Genomic DNA, 24,936 nt, shown 5'->3' with positions numbered 1-24,936 from the left:
CATACACTAATTAACTGAACCTAACAGCATCCCTTAGACATAATAGCATCTTTTTTGCAGATGTACTGTTACCTCTCTTTGGGCTGGGTTGTACTTTTACTGTCTTAAATGCATTCTTCAAAAATCTATCTAGTAAAGGTGGGGTTTTTTTAAGCCTATTTTATTAAATTAATAATAAATGTTAGTTTTCCATTTTCTCCGGCAAAAATGAGAAGAGGGTAGAAAACCAATTCAGCATAGTTTTCTCATATAGGAAACATGCAAGGATAAAATAAGGTTGGGGATGAAATAAAAATGCAGAGGAACTAAAATGTAAAAAAGCTATAAATAGAAAACATTACAATAAAATAACACTCATAATTATAGAGGAAAAGAACAGATGTTACTCACACAAATAGGAAGCTCAATAAAATTAATAGGAGAAAATAGCTGAAATGTGAATATGAAAAAAGAACTTCTGTGGAACAGAAACCAGAGACGTGGAAGTACTGAACAATAAGAAAGCATAAAATAAAATAACCATGTTCTTGCATTTTTAATTGTTTATGGAAAAAGGGAGATTTTAAGTGAATTATATAAGAATTTGTACTTGTGAAATGGCAGATTAATTCAGTCATATATTAGGTCTTGTGTTCTGAGAACAGAGGTGGTGGAATCTGATAGGCGGTATGTGAAATCTGGAATTCCTGGAGGCTGCTTGTTGTAGTACTGGATATAGTAGTTGCCTAAGATGAAAACACTGCTGTTGAATTTTAATAAATATTTTAATTATTTATGGATCACCCAAACTGGAAAGCCTCCAAGTACCTCACAAAATAAAACCAACTCATTTAATTCCCAGGATTTTTTTTTTTTTTTTTTTTTTTTTTTTGACACTGAGTTGCACTGGCAAAGGCATATCCACATATCCACTTTATATAAAGTACTGGTTAAAAATACGAGAGGAATTGGGTGCCAAGTGGAGACAGTTGATTAAAAAAGGAAAACATTGGGATACTCTGATGCTGATATCTTCGAACTTCCACAATTCTAAACAATCATCTAACATTTCTCAGCTATCAGAAATGTTGTTCTTCAAATAATTGTACCTATGGGTGCTCCACTTCAGGATGTGTATGTGCCCATGCATTCTTGATTAGAGATTTTGTCAGCAGTGCCCATGGGTCCACTCCTTCCTGGCAGCTCATCACCTCAGACAGGTAGATCCTGGAAGTGATTTCACCAGCTTACTACATTCAGTTCAGCTCCAGCTCCCTCCCATCCTCCTGTCACAATGGTTCAGAATGGAAACTGTGGCAGCTGGAATGGTAACTCTCCCTCTGGAATTGGGAGATTGGTTTGTTTCCCTGGACCTTCAGGATGCTTATTTTCATATATCCATTCACTCTTCCCACATATGTTTCGTTGGTGGTAGGGACCATTACCAATACCGTGTCCTACCCTTCAGCCTCTCCACTGCCCCAAGGATCTTTACCAAGGTTGTCTTGGCAGTTGCAGCCCATATCAGTCAAATGGAGATAATCATCTTTTCCTACCTGGCCAACTAGCTTCTGAAGGGTTGCTCATTTCTTGAGTGACAGTCAGCATCCAGCAAGGCTCTTTGGGCCTCCGCCCTAATGCGAAAGTCTACACTTATACCCGCAAAATGGACAAATTTCACAGGGGCTACTCTGGACTCTACTATTGCCAGAGCATACTTACCCACAGGCAGGTTTGCTATGATACCCAGCCTTATTTCTACAATATAACAGAGCCCACAAACCTTCAGCTCCCAGGTCATGTGGTAGCCAGTAAGTTCATACCATCTTTGGCAAGATTACACTCCGAATAACTTCAAGCCTGGCTAAGGACAGTCTACAAACCCAAAAAGCACCATCTATCCAAGCAGGTATCGATACCCGGATGGTCCTCAACTCCCTCAATTGGTGGAAAAAACCCTAAAAGGTCTGTATGGGAGTTCTGTTCTCAAATCCGCCTCCCCCAAAGATCACCATAGATGGCTCTCTGCTAGGTTGGGGCACTCACCTTCTGAACTTCACAGCTCAAGGCAAGGGGACTCCCCAGGAGGTCGCTTTCCTTATCAACATTTTAGAACTCAGGGCAGTCCATTACGTTTGCCTTGCTTTCTCCAACATATCAGGGACCCCTCAATGTATTTTATAAATTGTCAAGGAGAGGAGCAAGATCCCAGTTCTTGTGCAAAAAGAAAAGGAGTACTAATGGCACCTTAGAGACTAACCAATTTATTTGAGCATAAGCTTTCGTGAGCTACAGCTCACTTCATTGGATGCATTCGGATGCATGAAGTGAGCTGTAGCTCACGAAAGCTTATGCTCAGATAAATTGGTTAGTCTCTAAGGTACCACTAGGACTCCTTTTCTTTTTGCGAATACAGACTAACACGGCTGCTACTCTGAGTTCTTGTGCACACAATCCATAAAACTATGCAATGATGTGTATCACAAGACACAGAGAGATCAGTGGTTTATCTCCTGGGGTTACGGAACATAGTAGCAGTCTCCCTGAGCAGGTTTTTGGGCCACGACTACAAGTGAGAGCTCAACGATGCAGTATTACAGAAGATTTGCCTTATCTTGAGTCTTCTGGAAATAGATGTGTTTGTGATGCCCTCCAGCGCGAAGTGCTGATGGTCCTGATTGAGAGGAGGATGCAGTCAGCATACGTGCCGACTCCATGGGTGCTCCAGGGCTGGAGCATCCATGGGGGAAAAATGGTGAATGCTTAGCACCTGCCAGCAGTCCCCCGTCAGGTCCTCCCCCTCCTCCCCAGTGCCTCCAGCCCAATGGTGCCCCGTCAATCAGTGCCTCCCCCCCCGCCCCTCCCGACCACTATGGATCAGCTGGTTAGCGGCATGCAGGAGGCTCTGGGAGATGCAGTGGGGGGAGAAGGAGGAGTGGGGGAGGGGGTGGGAAGAGGCAGGGTGGGGACTTGGGGGAAGGGGTGGAGTAGGGGCAGGCCTGGGGAGGGGCAGGGGTCAAGCAGCCGCCTGGGAAAGGACAAAGTCAGCACCTGTGACAGTCAGAACTGGCTGGGAGCTGCTGTAGTTATCCCTTCAGGAATCCCCTGATGCCTTTACTCCTCAAAGTCCTGAATAAGTTGAAACAGGAAAGATCAATGGCCATTCTCATAGCATCACCATGACCAAGGCAAGTATGGTTCCCAGAGCTCCTTCGACTGTCCCTGCAACCCACCTCTCCACGTTCCTCTGATAGCAGGTCTCCTTACCTGGGAGTCAGGGACCACGACTCACTGCCATCTCTTGTTGCTTCACCTCAGTGCATGGCTACTAGATGCCTCTCTGGCATAGGAAAGGACTCATCTCCAGACCTCCAAACAGTACTGTTCAATTGTAGAAAATCCACTACAAGGAAAACCTACCTGTAAAAAGTGAAAATCTTTTCAGACTCTGAGCTGCCTCTGAGCTATACCTCCTTGAGTTTCACTTTTCTAGCATGCTCTAGTCTGCTAAATTTGAAAAACAGTGGGTTATCTTTGAGCTCAGTTTAGGTTCACCTAGGTGCCTTTACAGCTTTTCATCCTGCCACCCCATTGAAGGGTTTTCAGTCTTCACTCACCCAACTACTGCAAGGTTCATTAAAGGCCTGTTTAACATTTTTCCTACTTACTCAAGGAACATAGTCCTCCATGGAACCTCAACTTAGTTCTCAATGTGCTGAGAAAACTCCCATTTGAACCTATGGATAGCTGTTCCCTCCGTTTCTCTTTCAAGACTTTGTTCTTTACGGATATCACCTTGGCTGTGAGGGTAGGAGAGCTAGGGTCCCTTGTGGGTGACTCACCATACATAGTGTTTTATCATGGAAAGGTGGAAGAGGTAGATTCAGGTTTTGTGGGGCTCTGGGCCAGAGCAAGTGGGGGGGGGGTGTTCTGCACTCCTTCTGCCTGCGGCCCCGCACCATTCTGCCCCTTCTCCTCGCCCCTGTTCCACCCACAATCCAGCCCCATTCTGCCTCCCCCGCCCACACTGCTACCCCGCAACCCATTTACTCCTTTCTCCCCCCACCCCTCCCACATGGCTCCAAGACCAGAGAAGCTCTGTCCCACCACCACAGCCCGGTGCCACACTCCTGAGGCTGCAGCTAGAGCTCCTCCAGTCCCAGGGCTGCAGCAGGGGTTGGAGTGCAGTGGCTTCCCCTGCCCCGTCCATCCAGTGCTTCTCCCAGGGCTCCATGCTTCTGCCACCCTGGGGTAGCTGTCTGCTGGGGATGGTGTGCCCATCTTTCCGGAGCCCCCTAATTGGCCGGGGGCATGGGCCCCATGGGCCTGTTAGCTAATCCATCACTGAAAGGTGATATTATGTCTGGACCCTTGTTTCCTACCTAAGGTATCTTTTTAGAGTTTCACATTAATTAAGATGTTCAATTACTGGTGTTTTACACTCTTAGAGGGAGGCTAGTCTCCAATCACTAGATGCAAGACTTGCTTTTTACCTCAACAGGACTGAGTCCTTCAGGGCCTCTCTTCGATTTTTCGTCTCTATCATGGAACAAATGAAAGGGCACCGGATCTGTAAAGACTATAATAATAAATAGAAGCTGGGAATGGGTGACGGGATGGATCACTTGATGGATTACCAGTTCAGTTCTTTCCCTCTGGGGCACCTGGCATTGGCCACTGTTGGAAGACAGGATACTGGACTATATGGACCTTTGGTCTGACCCAGTATGGTCATTATATGTTAAACATGTCAGGATGCATATTAGCCTGTTATAAAGCCCTCCTAGAGTGATTGCTCATTCCACCAGTGCTCATTCTACCTCTGTAGCCTTACTGAAGTACGTACCCCTCTCAAATATTTGTAAAGCTGCTACTTGATCATTGGTGCATGCTTTTTTCACAGCACTGTGCTCTTGCGCATGCTTCCAGAGCTGACATGGCTTTTGGTATCACTGTTCTATGTCCTGTTGTGAATCTGCCTCTTCAGCACACTCTTCCATAATAGAGGTTCTGCTCGGGAATCTCCTGAAGTGGAGCTCAGTTTCAGTAGGAACAGTTTCTCAAAGAATAGGTTCCTTATCTCATACAGTAACTGGAGTTCTTTGAGATGTTTTGTCCCTCTGGATGCTCCATTACCCACCCTCCTTCCACTCTGCTTCAAAGTCATTCTTAGACTTCAGGGTTGAGAAGGAACTGGAGTGGCAGTGGACCCACTATTCTCTATATATACTCGCACGGAGCTTGAGTAGGGCACAGGCACAGACCCCTGGACATTGCTGGCAAAAGCCCCTATCAAGAGTGCATGCACATGCTGAAGTGGAGCATCCGTAGGGACAAAACATCTCTTAAGAACTTCAGTTATCATGCAAGGTAAGTAACCTCTCTTTTCTATCATCTTGCCACATTTAGGATCAATGATGGTACAAGCATAAGTCTGAGAAACATTCCTGTTTGCATTCTGCAACCTCCCTGTAGTGATGGTTTTGGAAGTTACTATATGGTAAGAAAATGATACTCTCTCTCCATGCTAGTAGTGTGGTCCTGCTATGCATGTCCTTTACCTCTGCTGTGGGCAGTTAACAGTGGTGACAGTTACCTGTGGGTGGGTGGGGAGTTTAATCCTAGGCAATTTCAGTTTTTGGGGTTTTTTGTCACATGTAACCCTGGAGAAGGGGAGACAGTAGAACAATTCTCTTATCCTATATACAGAGCAATTTCAGGTAAGTGGGGTCAGAGTAAGACCCAGCTTACAGGGAGGTGCCCTCCCACCTCTGTGCACAGAGGGCAGGGAAGGATGTATGGTACAGACTCTGGCGATAGCATACATAGCAAATATTATAGTCCCTGATGTGATGAGCCAAGGATTTACATATTTTTGTCAAGCTTCTGTTGTATATAATATGTCTGTAAAAGCAAACCTCCTAACTCTCGTTTCTGTGAGTCCTTCAGTATGTTTATCCTTCATTAAACATCTTTAAGACTCTAGGTTTGGCTGTTCATTCTCTGAATGCAATTGCATTCTCCTAATGCAATAGGGCCCTCCTTGCAGTGTTGGGCCTGAGTTGCAAACCATTACCCTGTGAATAATCTTAACTCATGTGGCCACCGGCCAGTCCCATTGAAGTCAACAGGACTACTGGTATGAAAAAAAAAGTTAGCAAGACTGGGCTTAGTCCTAGTCTTCTGCGTGGCCCAATAAATTATAGAACTGGTTTGAGAAAAGAAATCCTGCTGCAAATCATAAAACTAAAAATGTATTGAGCTTTGTCCCTAAGGACACCACGGATATAGACTGGCAAGCATTGAAGATAGTAAAGTTATGGGCCTCTGAAGGAAAGCCACAACTCCCAAACTCTTAAGACTATCCTACATGATCTTTAATAATTCCAGCCCAACCAATCTCAATTGCTGCAAGAGGACATAAGAAAATAGATTGCTTCTCAGATCTAGTTTTGTAGCACACTCACTTGAATTAAGATTATAATTTGAAGCCGAGGAAAATTTGTACAATGGCTTCAAATCTTCATTTTTTAAAATATAGCTTATCTGAAAACCGGTGGTGCTGCATATTTAAAATGACAAAGCCCTTGCAATGAAGAGCTGACAAGCTAAATTTTCCTTGCTTGTTAAAATATAGAGACAGCATGGTATAAAATTACTGAATAAGAAGAATTTATAGAGCACTGTATATGTGCATGGTGCCCCAAAAAAGGTGTGCATGGTGCCCCAAATTTTACCCTCAAATATTTGTACAATTCCTGCTAACATCAGGGCAGAATTTGGCCTTTGAAGCATCATTTTGTACAATTTGATCCCTCAAAAGAAAAAAAATTGCTCTTCAGAAACACCAGAGATTAGTCATCTTTGGCAAGGATGAGTTAGCAGCATCCAGAAAGGGAGTAAACTCTATATGAGGCAGAAAAATAATCCCCTTCAGGTGGATGGCAGAATGTTATCATGGAGCTCCCAGGAGCCCGCTACAGCATGTCAGAAGGAAGGCATTGGGGAACAGCTGCTTGATGTGATATGCTAACCAACAAAACATCCTTTGACTGAAAAAGGCCATATGAAAAATGCCAGCTAACCACACTAACAGAGCTATAGAGACCTAGATTATTTACATCAGGGCACAGGAGACAATATAAACATGATATGATGGACAAGGAGCTACTGTGTAGTCTAAGAATACTGATAAGTAATAATGGGTATGAATAGAGTAAGGGTCTGTCTACACGGTACTTTGGAGTGAGCCTCCCACCCCCGGTCAACAGACTTGGGCTAGCGGGACTCATGCTTGCTCTTTAAAAATAGCTATGTAGACAGCTCTTTGACGTTTACTCCGGGGGGGATTCTGAGCCACTGCGCAATGCAGGATTTTGCAGAAATTCATGTTGTGTGCACAGAATTTCCTTTTTTCTCCATAGAAATGGGCTGCAGAGATGTTGGTTGCCACTAGGGGCAGAGCCCAGCTCGCAAATAGAAGACAAAGCCAGGGGGAGGGAACTGAAGGGTTCCTAGCAGTTGCAGTTCCCAGCATGCCCTGAAGGAAGGAGGCAGCGGTGCGCAGGAAACTCTGTGCAAACCTAAAAAGAAAAGGAGTACTTGTGGCACCTTAGAGACTAACCAATTTATTAGAGCATAAGCTTTCGTGAGCTACAGCTCACTTCATCAGATGCATATCGTGGAAACTGCAGCAGACTTTATATATACACAGAGAATATGAACCAATACCTCCTCCCACCCCACTGTCCTGCTGGTAATAGCTTATCTAAAGTGATCATCAGGTGGGCCATTTCCAGCACAAATCCAGGTTTTCTCACCCTCCACCCCCCCACACAAATTCACTCTCCTGCTGGTGATAGCCCATCCAAAGTGACAACTCTTTACATAATGTGCATGACAATCAAGTTGGGCTATTTCCTGCACAAATCCAGGTTTTCTCACATCCCCCCCACCCCCATACACACACAAACTCACTCTCCTATAAATTGGTTAGTCTCTAAGGTGCCACAAGTACTCCTTTTCTTTTTGCGAATACAGACTAACACGGCTGTTACTCTGAAATCTGTGCAAACCTGGGACTCAGCAGCAGGTTGTTTCTTCTTCTGGATCCCTGGGCTCTAGGAGGGTAGGGTCTGTGAGTGTCTGGCCCGAGGGTCAGCTGGGCTCTGAGGGGTAGGGGGTGTAAGTGTCTGGGCTGGGGGGTGGAGGATGTGAGTGGCTGGCTCAGGGGGGCTGCACCTGGGCTCTGGGGAATAAAGAGTGTGAGTATCTGGGGGGGCGTGGCTGGGTTCTGGGGGTTAGGGGTGTGAGTGTGTGGGTCGCTGGGGGTGGGCCATGGCTGGCCTGTGTGGGGTAGGGGGTGTGAGTGTGTGGACCCAGGGGGCCCCACTGCTGGGCTCTGTGTGTGTGAGTGTGTGGCCCCCTGGCTGGGCTCTGAGGGTGAGGGGGCAGAGAAGCAGGAACTGGGTTGTCATAGGTGTTTCTTTAACTCTCTACTCCTGGGGAATTTTTTTTAGTTTCTGTATTGTCAAAGACATACTTGCTGACAGATATATTGAAATAAATTACCAAGATAATTGAAATAGAGCGTTATTTTGACACACACAATTTGCAGAATTTTAAAATATTGTGTGTAGAATTTTTAATTTTTTGGTACAGAATTCCCCCAGGAGTAAAAGTTGCAGCTTGGGCTGGAACTCTCTCTCTCTCTCAAGCCCACAACAGCCCCTCTTCCCCCACAGGCTTCAGTTCCTGAGCTTCAGCCCAAGCCTCAGCTTCAAAGCACTGTCTATACGACTGTAAATAAAACAATAAACCATCTTCAAAGTCTGTATTCTCTAGCATCCTTTTTTTCTAAATAAAATAATACTTTGCTTTAAGGAGGCTCTTTGGTTACTGGATACCAGTCATTGCTCCCCAAGGAAACAGAACTGCAGGGTCTGAGCCTGTCAGCTATGCTGAGATAATCATGGTTAGTGGCAGGGGATGCAGTCCAAAGCCCAGTCTGAGTGTGGAAGAATCGTGTGAATTCACCCTGAGACAGGTGATAGCTAGAGGCTTGAGACCCGAATGGGGTCCACTTGAAGAGACCAAGAGTGATCAGAGGTGCAGTTGGCCTGGTAGCTTTGTGCACATGGAACTGAGGAAAACCGTACTGTGAAGTTATTTGTGAGAACCGTATTTAATTTTTAGCGGATTTCAAAAAGAGATTGGACACATAATTAGATAACAAGGCCATCCAGGTTTACAGCTTTCTGTTACACCTCTGGCCCTAGCCACTGAATGTCCCAAACAGCATATTGGAATAGACCGAGTAGGACCATTCCTGTGTTTCTATTGTTCTACTGTGCAAGTTCTTGCTTCCAGAAAATCTTGCTTTTTCAGAGTACTGGGAAGGGTGTGTGTGTGTGTGTGTGTGTATGTATGTGTGACACCACTGTAAGGCTTAGGGACAGATTTTTAAAAGTATTTTGGCACTTAGTGGATTTTCAAGAGTGCCTAGGCAACTATATTAGAATCATTAGATGCCTAAATATCTTTCGAAATCAGAGCTAGAAATAGTGCCGTGCTTTCTAGCTATAATCAGCCAGTGAGCTCTGATGGTGTGATGTAATGCTTGTAACTTTGTGTCTTGCTGTACAGGTTGGGTGACTGAATTTCTGAAAAAACAGTTGGAACCAGAATTTGCTGGTTTGCTCGTGCCATTTAATTCAGCTGAGTTTAATAACTTTTTTTTAAAATTCAAATAAAATTAGCTTTCTAGTTTTGTCTCGGGACTTAAGTGCTATGGCAAAAAAATATAGAAATGGATCTGCCTCTTCTATCACGTAGCCAACAGAGGATCAAAACAAAATGAAGATTATCTGCTATCAGTGGACAAAACAATGACAGGAGACAGTTGCTTATGACCCTGTAATATTATATTGCATATCATTCTTTGTACTTGTAAGCACTTTATATTCCTAGATCTCATAACCCTTTACAAACAAGGGTATATATCCTCACCCCACTTTTACAGATAGGGAACCTGAGGCATAGAAGTCAAGGGATTTGGAAGGAGCAGGTCCAGTACAGAGCTGCGATTTAGAGCTCTGTTCTCCAGACTCCCAGTCCAGCATTGAACCACTGGATCATGCTGCCATATAAGCAGAAAAGCCAACTTGAATCTGAAAGGTTTCAGAGTAACAGCCGTGTTAGTCTGTATCCGCAAAAAGAAAGAGTACTTGTGGCACCTTAGAGACTAACAAATTTATTTGAGCATAAGCTTTCGTGAGCTACAGCTCACTTCATCGGCTGCATTCAGTGGAAAATACAGTGGGGAGATTTATATACACAGAGAACATGAAACAATGGGTGTTACCATACACACTGTAACGAGAGTTACATGTTAAGGTTCCTTCCCCACTCTGAACTCTAGGGTACAGATGTGGGGACCTGCGTGAAAGATCCCCTCAGCTTATTCTTACCAACTTAGGTTAAAAACTTCCTCAAGGTACAAACTTTGCCTTTTCCTTGAACCCCTATGCTGCCACCATCAAGTGTGTTAAACAAAGAACAGGGAAAGACCCCACTTGGAGACGTCTTCCCCTCACAATATCCCCCCAAACCCTACACCCCCTTTCCAGGGGAAGGCTTGATAAAAATCCTCATCAACTTGCATAGGTAAACACAGACCCAACCCCTTGGATCTTAAGAACAATGAAAAAACAATCAGGCTCTTAAAAGAAGAATTTTAATTAAAGAAAAAGTAAAAGAATCACCTCTGTAAAACCAGGATGGTAAATACCTTACAGGGCAATCAGATTCAAAACATAGAGAATCCATCTAGGCAAAACCTTAAGTTACAAAAAGACACAAAAACGGGAATATACATTCCATTCAGCACAGCTATTTTACCAGCCATTAAACAAAAGAAAATCTAATGCATTTATAGCTAGATTACTTACTACCTTAACAGAAGTTCTGAAGAGCATTCCTGACCTGGTCCCGGCAAAAGCCTCACACAGATAGAGAGAACCTTTGTTTCTCCCCCCATCCAGCTTTGAAAGTATCTTGTCTCCTCATTGTTCATTTTGGTGAGGTGCAGCGAGGTTATCTTAGCTTCTTAACCCTTTACAGGTGAAGGGGTTTTGCCTCTGGCCAGGAGAGATTTTATAGTTCTGTATACAGAAAGGTGGTTACCCTTCCCTTTATATTTATGACACGCCCCCCAAATCACAGATAGGGTGAAACACTGGCTGTGATTTCTTCCTGGAGCTCTAGGAGAAAACAGAGTTAAGAAGACACATGCTCCTCACTGTATTTTCCACTGAATGCATCCAATGAAGTGAGCTGTAGCTCACGAAAGCTTATGCTCAAATAAATTGGTTAGTCTCTAAGGTGCCACTAGTACTCCTTTTCTTTTTGTGAATACAGACTAACACTGCTGCTACTCTGAAACCATGCACCTCTAAATATACTACCAAGATTATAAAGGCTAACAATATTTTCCACATCTCAAGGATGATTTTAACCAGTTGATTCTGGGAAACTTTCACGGGAGAGTGCATCAGTCACTTTGTTAGAAGCTCGTGAGATGTGTTGTATGTCGAAATCAAACTCTTGGAGAGCTAAACTCCACCGAATAAGTTTTTTGTTATTTCCCGTGGTGGTATGAAGCCACTGTAGCACAGCATGGTCGGTTTACAGGTGGAAACGCTGTCCCCAAATGTATGGGCGTAGCTTTTCCAGAGCGTAGACAATGACATAACATTCTTTTTCACTGACTGACCAGTTGCTTTCCCTCTCAGACAGCTTCTTGCTGAGAAACGCTACAGGATGGAATTCTTGATCTGGTCCTTCCTTCATTAAAACTGCTCCCACACCACGCTCGGACGCATCTGTGGTTACTAGGAATGGTTTGTCAAAGTCTGGGGCCCTTAGTACAGAGTCAGACATGAGTGTCGCTTTAAGCTGATTAAAGGCCTTCTGACACTCTTCGGTCCACTGAACGGCATTTGGCTGTTTCTTTTTTGGTTAGGTCTATCAGTGGGGCGGCGATTTGGCCGTATTGCAGTACAAATCGCCTGTAATATCCGGCCAAGCCTAAGGAAGGTTGGACCTGTTTCTTTGACTTTGGGACAGGCCACTTTTGGATAGCATCCACTTTGGCCTGTAGGGGGTGGATAGTTCCTTGACCCACCTGGTGTCCAAGGTAAGTCACTCTGTTTGACACTTCTTAGCCTTAATGGTTAGTCCTGCCTCCCTTATGCGTGCGAAGGCTTTTTGTAGATGTTCCAGGTATTCTGCCCAGGAATCCGAAAATATGGCCACATTGTCAAGGCAGCCGACCGCATATTCTCCCAATCCCGCTAGGAGACCATCTACAGGTCTTTGGAAGGTGGTGGGTACATTCCGCAGCCCGAAAGGGAGTACGTTAAATTCTTACAGCCCGACATGTGTAATGAAGGCTGACCTTTCCTTGGCGGATTCATCTAGCGGTACCTGCCAGTACCCCTTGGTTAAGTCCAAGGTAGAGATGAACTGGGCCCGTCCCAGTTTCTCCAGCAGTTCATCTGTGCATGGCATTGGATAGTTGTCTGGGCGAGTTACGTTTTTGCATGGACTACCGTAAGCTAAATGCTGTATCTCCCCATCTAGTTTGGGAACTAGAACCACTGGAGATGCCCATGCACCGCCAGAGGGGCGGATTACACCCATCTGTAGCATATCCAGGATCTCCCGTTCTATAGCAGTTTTAGCTTGAGGATGGTTGGACTTTAATTGGGTAAGCATTATCTGTGTCAATGGAGTGGTATGCCCGTTCAGTCAGTCCTGGGGTGGCTGAGAATGTCGGCGCGTAGCTAGTGCACAGCTCCTTGATCTGCTGTCACTGCATATGCCCAAGGGTCATGAAGAGGTTCACCTCTTCCACGCCACCATCACTTTTCCCTTCATAGTAGACACCTTCAGGCCACATCACCTTCATATTGGTGCACATAACAAAATTCATTGGGTGGGGGTTGAGCTGAGGGGTTCAGAGTGTGGGAGGGGGCTCAGGACTGGGGCAGAGGGTTGGGGTGCAGTGGTGTGAGGACTCCAGCAGGGGGTGTGGGCATGAAGGGTTTGGGGGGCAGGAGAGTGCTCTGGGGCTATGTTGGGGAGGGAGGACTCTTCCCCAACTCTCTCTCCCCACTGCAGCACCTGGGCTGGGTGGGGAGAGGAACCTCTCCCCACTGAAGCAGCTCCAGGGCTGGGGCCACAGAATAGGCTCCTCTCCCCTGGCCACAGCAGGTCCGGGGCTGAGTTTGGGCCGCCCTTCCCCTAGCCGCAGCAGGGTTGGGGCTGAGGGAGGGGCACTGACTTCATGGGTGCTCTAGGGCTGGAGCACCCAGAGAGAAAAAGTAGTGGGTGCTCCAGCACTTCTCACCTGCCAGTGGCCCCCACTGACCAACTCCTCTCCCTCCTTCCCTCCCAGTGCCTTTGGTCCACCGCGAACAGCTGTTTCACGGTATGTAGGAAGCTCCGGGCACGCTAGGGGGAGGAGGTAGGGAAGAGGTGGAGTGGGGGCGGGGCTTGTGACAGATGGGGGTAGAGCTCCCTCTGACTAGAGGGGAAGTCAGCGCGTATGGCGCGCCCCTTCCCTGGCTGCGACAGGTCAGCTGGGTGGGTTCCCTGAGCGCCTGCACCACGCTAAATAGGCTGCTGTGCTGCCGCGCACCTTACAGGGAACTTAGGCTCCCCCCCAATCACCCACTTCCCACCCAGAAATGCCTGTATATTGTATTTACTCATCATTTAACTTGTATATTTGATTTTTAAGCTCCATGGGGCAGGAAACTTGTTTCACTTTATACCTGTAAAGTGCCATGCACATCTATGGCCTTATACAAATATATATATTCTGACTGGGACATTGTCACCATTATGGTAGATCTCACTGGATGTCAATACTAATGCATCTGAAATGCTCATTGCCTCTTAATACTTGAGTAATTAATAATTGGAGTCTTTCCACTGATTTCAATGGATGTTGGATTCGGTCTTAAAGCAGAAACTAATTTTACTCCTGGGGGAATTCTGTGCCTAAAAATTCTGCACACAGTATTTTAAAATTCTGCATATTTTATTTGTCAAAATAACACAATATAATCACACCAGTTTCAATTATTTTTGGTCATTTATTTCACAGTACATGTCAGCAAGTATGTCTGTAACAATACAGACAACAAAAAAGATTCAGGAAATGTTTTTTTGACAAATAGATTCCTTACTAGGAATATTAATACAGAACCCGGAGTAATAATTCACTTAAATTACAATCCAGAACTGTATTTCCCTCACCCCTCAGAAGCAGTGCAAAGGCTTGGGCGAGTTAGGGGTAATGGAGGAGCTGAGGGAGGGGGTAGTCAATTTCTGGAAAGGAGCCTAGGTGTGAACTTGGAGGGCTGTTGGGTATGGGTGGGAAAAGTATGGAATAGGTTTTTTGTGGGGGCGGGGAGGGATTGTTAGAGAGCTTCCCCCATGCAGACCCTGGCTGACCCCTAACCTCTTCTGTTCAGTCAGGCACATCTGCCCCATCCCAGTGTGTTCCTGCACCACCCCATGTGTCCTTGCAGTCCCTGTCCACATGTCTCTCCACCCCCACTCAGACACCCACTCCCCCCCATCCCTATGTGGCTCTGTGCTGCCTCCCCCTGTTCCTATGTGGTCTGTGCCCTCACTCAGCCACCCCCTTACCCCTATGTGGCTTTGCGCCTCCTCCCCCATCACCATGTGGCCCTGTGCTTCCACTCCCATTCAGCCCCTGCCCCAATCTGTCCTCCCACACTAGCCCTTATGAGCCCCTGTCTGACATCCCCCCAGCACCCCACGTTGTCTGTTTTCCCCATAGCCCCTGTCTCCTGACCTGGCCTGACAGGTGCTGCGAAGAAGGCAGGCTCTTTCTCTTCCCTCGCTGGCAGGGAGCTGTTCCTGTGTTCTGTTGCCACAGCACCCTCTGGTGAGCAAAAGGCATAACTGCAGAAGTTATTTTTCTGCTAGGAGCTTCTGCTGTTCTTGCGCCACAGCGCCTTCTGGTGGGCAAAAGGCAGAACTGAAGCAACATTTCGGCACAAGCTTATTTCTGCTCAAAAACTTAAAAATGCGTGGCTCATTTATTATGCACATGCAGTAAAACAGAATTCCTCCCAGAGTATAATTTTACTGAATTGTATGCAAATTGGGGGACTTGGATAAAACTACCCAAGCACACTTACATTTGTGATTTCCAGTCAAGACTTGAACCCAGGTTTCTGGAGATGACATAGTAGTGAACTGTTGCATTGCACAAAACATATCTTTTGTCCCCTCATTCACTGTGCAGTACCACTGTAGGGGGGATCCCTTTAAGCACTGATATCTGAACTTAGTGTCTGTATGCTATCTAGTGCTGCTGCCACAGCTCTCCAACATGCCTGACACCAATGTGTGTCTGTGTTGAAGCCTCAGACCAAAGACTCTCAGCTCCGCTCCCCAAGGTCCTACTACATCAGTACATGTGGGAGCAGAAGCAGCAGTTTCAGGGTAACCTTTCAATTTCCAGTTCTTTGGCACAAAGAAACTTGGCTCCCTAATGTTACAGGCCGTCTGGAGAGCCCTGGGCTCCCCCAATCCCCTGACCATGTTCAACCCTAGGCTCCCTCAGCATCTCCTCCCGAGGTGTACCATGCAGCAGCTCTTCCAGGAGACAGGGAGAGATACAAGGGTATTCAAAATGCATGGAGTAAATCTGTGCACAACAGCCTGTTTGGGGGTGGGGCACTAAGGATGAGCCAGAGTTGGATGTGGTAGTCGAGTTCCCCTTGCCTTGCTGGAGCAGAGCTCCTTCTCACGACCCCCTGTTTTCCCTTGCTTACCTCTGATATAGCCCTGCTTCCACTCTACCAACTTCAGGTCCAAAAAGCACACCACCAGTGGGGGGGTTATAGGTGACAACTAGGAGCATGTGGTGAGATGGTTGGGGTTTTTTTCATATTGAAGCAGGTTTGTTGGGATTTCCTCTGAGATATTTTCCACTTGGCTTAGCCAGAGCACCATGTCCAATACTGAGAAAACACTTGATCCAGTTCTCTGGGATCCAAAAACTCAATTTGACTCTGGATTTCATCACTCAGGTTCCTTTATTTGGCAATGGCATACAGCAAAGCTACACTGAACTGATTAGACTCAAGCGTTAGGGGATTAGATATGTGTACCGCTCATCCAAAGTTACACAGATAACGTCTTCCTTTATATACATTTACACATTACATTGCATTTGCTGTACATTAATTCACACATTATTGGATTGGTTACTTGGCAAGAACCAATCCCTGTATACCATGTTCTGTCCATGTACTGTGTCCTGGAAACTGATCTTAAACCTGGAATGTAATCTTGTCCATCGTTACTACCATCAAGATGTTGCTGCTTATCTTTGCTTGCACAAACATCCTGACTCCCGGCATACTGTTTGTCAAGTCCCTATTTACAACTTAACCTTTCATTCACTTTCCCAGTTATGCTAGGCTGACCAGATAGCAAGTGTCAAAAATTGGGACAGGAGGTAGAAGGTAATAGGTGCCTATGTGAGAAAAAGACCCAAAAATCGGGACTGTCCCTGTAAAATTGGGACATCTGGTCACCCTAAATTATGCTCACTAAGAAATGAGGCAAGTTCCTTATGTCAAGCCAGGCCTATAACGTTCTCTTGGAGTATTTGGGTGGCCTGATCTATGATGCAAGCTACTTCTCTGATGGAGTTTCCTTATTTGGTGAATACAGTCTTAAGTGTTAAGATGTGGAATCCATCTGGGGTATCATTAAAGAACTATAACCCCTACTCAATGGAGACCCCATTCTGAAAGAAAATCTTTCCCAAATCCCCCTTATCTGATCTTTTAACAACCCCTAAACCTCACCAAGCTCATCATGAGAAGCAAGCTCCCCACAGACCAGGACCCACCAACTCAAAACAGCACTAGACCCTGCCAGAACAACAGACGCAAAACCTGCAGACATACCTCTGCCGCTACTGTGATCAATAACCCCCCACTTTCAAGACCTATTTGCCCTATGAATGCCCATCACAATAGGTGACGTAACTCATCCAGTACACGTAGGGCCGGATTAACTTTTTGTGGGCCCAGTGCCAAACATATTTGTGGGCCCCCGTGTGGTTGTGATGAGCCCCTTCCAAGTGTGGGCCCGGCATGACAGCACTATTGATGCCATAGTAAATGTGGTATTGCTGGGATGGGGATGAAAACATTTATTCGAAAAACAAAATAAGATATTTGAAGCCACACTGAGACCTCCACTCAGCCCGCAGAGAACAAACTGGGCTAACATCAATGTACCCAGAATACCACTGAATTTGGTTTGTGTGGGATGGGGGTTGTTTGTTAGTTTTGTCTTTTTCCTTTAAACACTCAGGGCCTGCTTGGGGCCCTGAACACAAGTGCTTAATGAGCACACTTATGAGCCATATTAAGCCTGGATGTAGCAGTCAGTGGTGTCGCACCTCCATATCCCTACCACCACCTCCTCCACCCAAAGTTATGTTTCGTAAATACATTTTTTGAAAGTTGCATTTTCTACTTTGGTACAATAATGTTTACAAAACTTTGGGTAGGAGTGTGGGGAGGAAAATTGCTGGTGCCCATCTTTTGCAGGGAGAAAGGGCCACTGAGAGAAAACACACTTTAGCACAAAGGCTACCACAATCCAGGCTCAAGCTCCTACCCCAATCTTCACACCTGGGCTCTTCCCCCCCCCCATCCCTCCTACTGTCCCCATCCCACACAACTAACCCCCTAACAAAGGCTCTCCTCAATCTCCCTGCTACTGCCCACCCCCTCACACACTTTCACCCCAGGGCTGTCATCTCCCTCCCTTCTACTACCCCCCCCCACAAACACTGAGCCAACCCACACCTTAACATCCTGCTTCTCCTACAGCCCCCCACATGGAGTCACTGCCAGCTCCACCCTCGCACCCCGACTTGCCCCACAACTGCCTCTTTCCCTCAACACTGGGCTGTGCCCCCTCCCCAGAGTGCAGGGGGGCAATTTCTGGGCATTTCCACTGGCAGGGGATGTGCCAGCCAGCACTGACAAGCCCCGCTGTCACTGCCCACCCTGCTCCCAGGGACCACAGACAACCAACCCCCACCCTGAAGTGCAGGGTCGAGACAGTGCCCAGGAGGCCCCAGGCATCACATTCGCTGGGGGGCTGCCCCCAGCTCCCCGCCACCCCAGGAGAGTGGGGGAGACTCGGGGAGGGGAGGAGTGCAGCGGGATTAGCACCGGGAACCCTCTCCCTGCACCAGACCATTTCCTTGTTTGGGATTTCTTTTTGGTCCCCTCCGACCACTTCAGCTGGGGTGGCTGGTAGCATGGCATGGGGCATTCTGGGACTAGTAGTGTAGCTGGCAGCGCAGGTCCCAGGGCCCCAGTGGAACACAGTGGCATGCAAACTACAACTCCCAGCACACCCTGGAACAGACAGTCCCTTTTGCACCTCTGCACTGCACTCCCCAGGCTGCTTAGTGTTTCATCTGGCACACAGAAGTTGCTGACTCTTCACATTGCTGGGCTGTGGCCCGGCTGGATTAACCCTTTGTGGGCCCCTGGGCCTGGCGCCACCAGAGCCAGTGTAAACCCAGTAGTGCGTACACTAAATGCCCCAAGAACAACTGTGTGGATGAAACGAAAAAATCACTACACTCTGACAGAAAAATGATAAAAGACAAAAACACCGTATCACCTGTTGGTGAACTCTTCACTGAATGATCATTCCATGTGTGACCTCTGTCATCATCCTCAGAGGAAACCTGCACAACACCTTCAAAAGACAGGCCTGGAAGCTTAAATTCCTAGCATTGCTAGACACTAAAAATCACAGACTCAAAAACAGTGGATTTATGGCTTATTACAACAATCTGTAACCTATTAACCTTCTGTCCTGTGACTGTGGAGGTGTTAACCACCCACTTCACCTTGAACGGTTTCTTGTAACGTGTTAACACTTTATGCTGAACAATCTATTTCACCTTGTCTTTCACTGTGACACTGAGTACCTTTCCCTGACCTGAAGAAGAGCGCTGTATAAGCTCTAAGATTCTCTCTCTCACCAACAGAAGTTGGTCCAATAAAAGATTCTATCTCACCCATCTTATCTTTGTTACCTTCATAGTTTGCAGACAGGTATCAAGGTTAATACATAATTATTTGTCTTTAAAAACAGGGTAATTCCTACACTTCATGGGGGTTTGTTTTGTGTTTAGGCTGGTAAAGTACATATCCCAATCATGGAAACCATAAAAACCAAGGAAATAAGCAGTTAAGTCTTTGAACATAAGAACAGCCATACTGGGTCAGACCAAAGGTCCATCTAGCCCAGTATCCTGTCTTCCAACCGTGGCCACTGCCAGGTGCCACAGAGAGAATGAACAGAACAGATAATCATCAAGTGATCCATCCCCCTGTCACCCATTCCCAGCTTCTGGCAAGCAGAGACTAGGGACACCATCCCTGCCCATCCTGGCTAATAGCCACTGATGGACCGATCCTACATGAACTTACCTAGTTGAACACTCCATCTATGCTCAACTCCTTAGTTCCCCTTTACAACCTTGATTGCTTCTCTTCCACTACTCATCTCTAGCACGTTTCCTGAACAACCTGTGAGCAGTCTTAACTGACTGTTCTTATTGCTTAAAAAGTAATCTGTTTTGATGACTGATATCAGGATGGTGTGGTTTTCATAAATCATATGTACAAAAGAACTGTATGTGGCTTTGTATTAGTGTGTGTAAGCGAGGCCTGGAATAAAATTGCAAATGGTGGTTCAGATGTATTTGTATTATGTGAATGGATGATCTGTGTTAGCAATCTAAATTAAGTAGTTTTTGTGTAGAAACTTGCATTTGTGATTTGGCATATTAGTTATGCTCAGAGTTGTGGTTGAGGGTGCAAATATGTGGGGAGGATGGTAGCTAATGTACAGGGGAATTGAGTATAGATGGATTGTTGAACAACTGTTTATTTCCTCACCTTCTGTGGTTTACATTTATAGATATGCAGTCTAGCAATGGTAACTTTACATTCAGTTTTATTTTATCAGTCTAGGGAGAGTTAACTGTAGTCTGATCGCTATATTACATTAGATAAGTGTACTCTTAACCAAGCCTGTAAGAATTTGTTTAGAAAAGCAACTTTTCAATTGCTTTAACTTTGACTGTTCTAGGGAAAACAGAATGAAGGAAATCATGTCTAATAACAACACAACCAATATATCTCAAGCAAGAAAAGCTGTGGAGCAGTTAAAAATGGAAGCATACATGGACAGGATAAAGGTAAATTGAGTCAATTGTTCTGAAATTGCCCTTTACTTTTGTGTCGTAAAATTTCAACTTTGGTACTTCAGAAAATCCTTATCGGAGTACTTTGCAATGTGATATATGAAATAATGTTCAAAGAATGATAACATGAAAAAACAATGATGTATAATTGATTCTGTCTGACTTTAAGCAGGGTACTTCTCAAAGGACTGATGCCCAGCCTACTTCTTTTTTTTTTTTTTCTTTTTTTTTTTTTTTTTTTTGTGGGCACAGTGTACATCAGCAAATAATAACAGGTAAAATAGAAGTACTTGCATCTCTAACTACCTGGTCTGCACCCACAGTCAGGTGGTTTGAGGCACAGGTACTTAGATTTGCTCCTGCAGTTAAATGTAGATGCATTGTCCTAACCCGGCAGGAAGAAAGAAAGATTCAAGGGATGTGGGTTAATTAGGCCACAATTTTATTAACTCATCTGGGAAATATTCATCAATAAATCATATAGTGTACATCGTCATTCTTTCCTTAATCATTCCCACCTATTTGGAAGGGCTGTCATCAGCTCTACGCAAACTGCACATTGCTGGGACCCCACCACCCTCCCCTCTATGAGGGTGAAAGGAGGTGGGGAGATCGTCTCATTGCTGTACCAGACGTTAGGAATGCCAACTCCCTTCCCCCAGATTCCCAACTCCAATTTATCAGGGAACTGGACCCCTTATGGAATGATGACCTGCACTGGATAGCTGTTAAGATGCAAGAACTTGACCTACCCTCATTAAATACCCCACTGGGGCCCTGAACTGCTGTAAGGAAGGCAAAAAAAAACATCTTGCCCCAGCCAATCTGCCAGTGAGTGAAAAATTCCTTCTCAGCCCCAAAAGAAAAAGGCAACTAGAGCAATGCCCAAAGCTGATCATAAAACTCAGACCTACTTTGATCCCATGGGTGGGGAGGGTGAGTGCTCCTTGTCCATGGTGAGAGAGATTATTTCTGGAGAGAACCGTCTATAAATACCTTCCCTCCTACAATACACAAGATGGTTGGCATCCCACCTGAGTCAGCCTCATCCAGTTGCCCTTGGCTCAGGAAACTGTCTTCTTTGCACTCCCTCGTAATCAGTGTGTGGGAACCTTAAAGGAGCCACAAGCTCTTTTCTTCCTGATGGCAAGACAAAGCCCAACAGCATTTGGGTTGAGGTGAAAGCGGTTTCTGCAGTTGCAGATTGCACCAATAGTAAAGGAGGCTGCCCTTTAGAACATTTTGGCTGTTAGCATTTGCATCACTCTTCTAAATCACTGTTCTGTCACTCTGTGTTACCACTGAACATAGATGAAACACAAAATACACAATCAATTTCACCTTTATTTTGTTCAGCAGAGTTGTCATTGCCCTGGGGAATTAAGCTGAATGATGCAATATTTCATTTTGGCTTCTCCAGATTTGTCTGCATCTGATATTTGAGGACATCTTTTTGTGGGTAAAATATTACACCTTTAACTGTATTTGTTAAGCATGTGGGGTGAAGAGATTATATTGGTTAGAGAAATTTTCATAATTTTTTTAGCTGAAAAGTGTAGAATTATTACTCTTCATTTCTCCCTATGTCTTCCATTAGGCCAAGATTTTAAAAGGTGACAAGTTGGGCACACAGAATCATTAGTCACTTTAGAAGGGCCTGGTTTTTCAAGCACCCTGAAAATCAGCTTCCTTTTAAGATGTCATGTTGCACACACAGTCACTAATCACTATGTCTGAAAATCATATCCTTCAGTAAATAAAGGATGAGGGGGAAGAGGGAGTGTTTTTAAGCAAGTCCACTTCAGTTTAATTAAATTTTCCTCCAACCAACCGTTTTACAAATTTCATCATAAATTTCATGCGTTACTCATATTTCTCATGTGCAAGAGTACAATAAATGTTTCCATTGCAAGAAGTTAATTTTAATAGGCTTTAATTTCTTAAATATGCAACCTGCACTTGAATAGAATATTTAAAAATAATCCATTGGGTAAATGAGGGTTACTTTTTCTGTTTAGTTATTGCGTAGCATGATCTAGAATAATCTTAGTATTGCTAGCTTGTAGCTTTCCTACAATCAGCAATATTTATTTACCCTTCACATGGAATGGTGATACTTGGAAAATATTTGTATATACATATTTTCCCTATTTTCTTTAAAGACCGAAAGCAAATGCTTAATTCTAGCTCCCATTCCAAAAATATTTACAGAGATGTTAAAGATGTTGTTTCTTACTGATATGCGTTATAAAGAAGATTGTTATCAATTATTCTTCATGTCCACTATAGGTAGGACAAGAAGTAATTGGCATAATCTGCAGCAAAGGAGATGTTAGGTTAGGTATTAGGAAAAACTTTCTAACTGCAAGGGTAGTTAAGCTCTGGAATAGGCTTCCAAGAGAGGTTGTAGAATCCCCATCACTGGAGGTTTTAAGAACAGCTTGGACAAACACGAGTCAAGAATGGTCTAGGTTTACTTGATCCTGCCTCAGTGCAGGGTGTCAGACCGGTGTGTAGGTGGTGTGACTTAGTGGTCAGAACAGGAATCTGGCCTATTGGCTGGGGCAAAATCAGGGGACAAGATAATGATCAGAACTGGGAGTCAAAACAGAACCAAAGGGCAGAGCTGGAGTCATGGTCGGTAGACAAGGGACTGGTCGGAGCCAGGAGTTCTGAAGAAGGAAGGGACTAAGGCTGTAGTTAGGGGCAGGCATCAGTTGGAGCAAAGGCTGGTGCAGGAAGCAGGTCTGGTGCAGCAGTGAGTATGGAACACATTAAGCAGCCAATGTGCTGCTGTTGCCGAAAGGCTTAAAGGATGATCTGATCTCTTGGCCCCCCTGTCCAGTCAGGGAGCACAGTCACTTAAATGAGGGTTTGTTGGGCCTAGCCAAGCTCATTTGGTTGCCACACAACCATGTCGAGAGCCAGCCTAGTTCCTGACACCCGGGGCTGGACTTGATGACTTCTCAAGGTCCCTTTCAGACCTACATTTCAATGAGTTTGTGAAGCACCATAATCATGTGTGTTCTTTAGTAATAAAGACCAACCTCCATGAACACATGAAAGGTCAATAAGAGACTTTTAAAACAGTATTTTTAACCTCACATAGAGTGGGAGGTTTATCATATGTCAATCTGCCTCTTGTTCTTTCCTTTTTCAAACAACTTGCCCTTGCCACATTGGACGTCATAATATCTGAGGGCTGTACAAAATCTAAATTATACACACAAGGATCTCTGACTCTTTCCATTTCCAAATTTAAGCGCTTTTCACTTACTGTGGTGTGATTGTTGAGGAAATTTGGGTCCATCATCTTAACCACCGCATTTGTGGAGTCTGTCCAATCCATGCATCTCTACAGGAAGAGCTTGAATGCACTGATAAAGCATATCAAATATCTCCATATGAATACATAGTCATTGATTAATACAAGAAAGATCAGAGGCACAACACAGAACTCAAACCCCAAGGGGAAGGGGATCTAACATGGTTTTTTATGCTCTCCCAGTTCTGGGCTTCTCTGTGGGCTAAGTGGCCCACCATAATTTAGACATCCCTGTGGAGCTAAATTATTACATCCTTCTGAGGCTGCCGTATAGGTTGCAATGCTGTCTGGAATCCTAGCTGCAGGACCACCTTTGATGCACCTTTCACACCTCCTTTGCCAGTGCTTGCAAGGGGATTCTTAGATGGCTGCCTCACAGCTGTCTTCCTCAGTTTCTGTTTTAAGTTGCTCCGCCCCCTTACCTGACATACAGGGGATGGTGTCAGAGTGAGAATCTCACCCATAGTTTTTACCCACTCTGTCCCCCAAATAGTACAATGAATTTACTGCAGGACTAGATGGAAGGAGGACAGCAGCCAAGCTGTTGTTCAAATACACATTTGAAATAATTGCAAAATGAATACAAGGAAATCACATTTTGTATTTTAAAAAACAGAATAAAACCTACTACCCTAGAATTTATACCATTCTCAAATGTTGTCATTAAGAAGCTGAAAAGTTCTTGTTTAATTTTCTAAATTGCTACATTTAATCTGTAAGTCTTCAAAGCACTCATTTAAAAGTTACAGTATCTTTGGATGTGATAACCTCCCCAGAATTAAAGTGACACTCCAACATATTACAGTAAAAAAAAGTTAAAAGACAGTTATTAAATTATAAAGCCAAGCACTGTTAGATAATGCCAGTTACAAGATTACACATGCAACCTTAACTTGACCTCCTTGTGAATCCATCCTATGCACTAAATGAGGCAGGGTACCTGAGGGAGAAAAAATATGTGATTGTGTATTTAAAAACTGCATCATGTACATGTATGTAGTATTTTCTTTCTATTTCAATGTCATACAGGCATTTTCGTAATCCTGAGTGAATAAAGGCACTCTTGCTTTTAGGTGAATAGTCAGAATATCAATTATCACTGGTGCTTTTATCTAAATCTATTCACCAATAATTGGAAACTGCTTATGCAAAGTTCCATTGAAAACTATATAAACACAGCTTTAAGTATTTCACCTCTTTATTACATGATGATGAAATTGTCATGTATACATGTACATTCATATTTGCATTTCATTCAGTGAAAATC

At 44.8% G+C, this 24,936-nt stretch overlaps 1 protein-coding gene across 3 annotated transcripts in view; it reads left to right on the top strand.

Moving 5' to 3' along the window:
* GNG4 (G protein subunit gamma 4) overlaps positions 1 to 24,936 on the top strand; it is a 41,193-nt gene that overhangs the window by 2,078 nt on the left and 14,179 nt on the right. For all 3 annotated transcript variants that reach the window (XM_073338153.1, XM_073338155.1, XM_073338154.1), the window contains exon 2: positions 20,230 to 20,338. In XM_073338153.1, the coding sequence (XP_073194254.1) occupies positions 20,240 to 20,338 (99 nt within the window). In that variant the 5' untranslated portion in view covers positions 20,230 to 20,239. The remainder of the gene's footprint in view (positions 1 to 20,229; positions 20,339 to 24,936) is intronic.

The sequence above is a fragment of the Lepidochelys kempii genome, chromosome 3 (genome assembly GCF_965140265.1).
Source record: "Lepidochelys kempii isolate rLepKem1 chromosome 3, rLepKem1.hap2, whole genome shotgun sequence".
NCBI lineage: Eukaryota > Metazoa > Chordata > Testudines > Cheloniidae > Lepidochelys > Lepidochelys kempii.
Note: the sequence above shows the minus strand (reverse complement) of the source record. Positions and strands in the feature narration are given on the sequence as shown.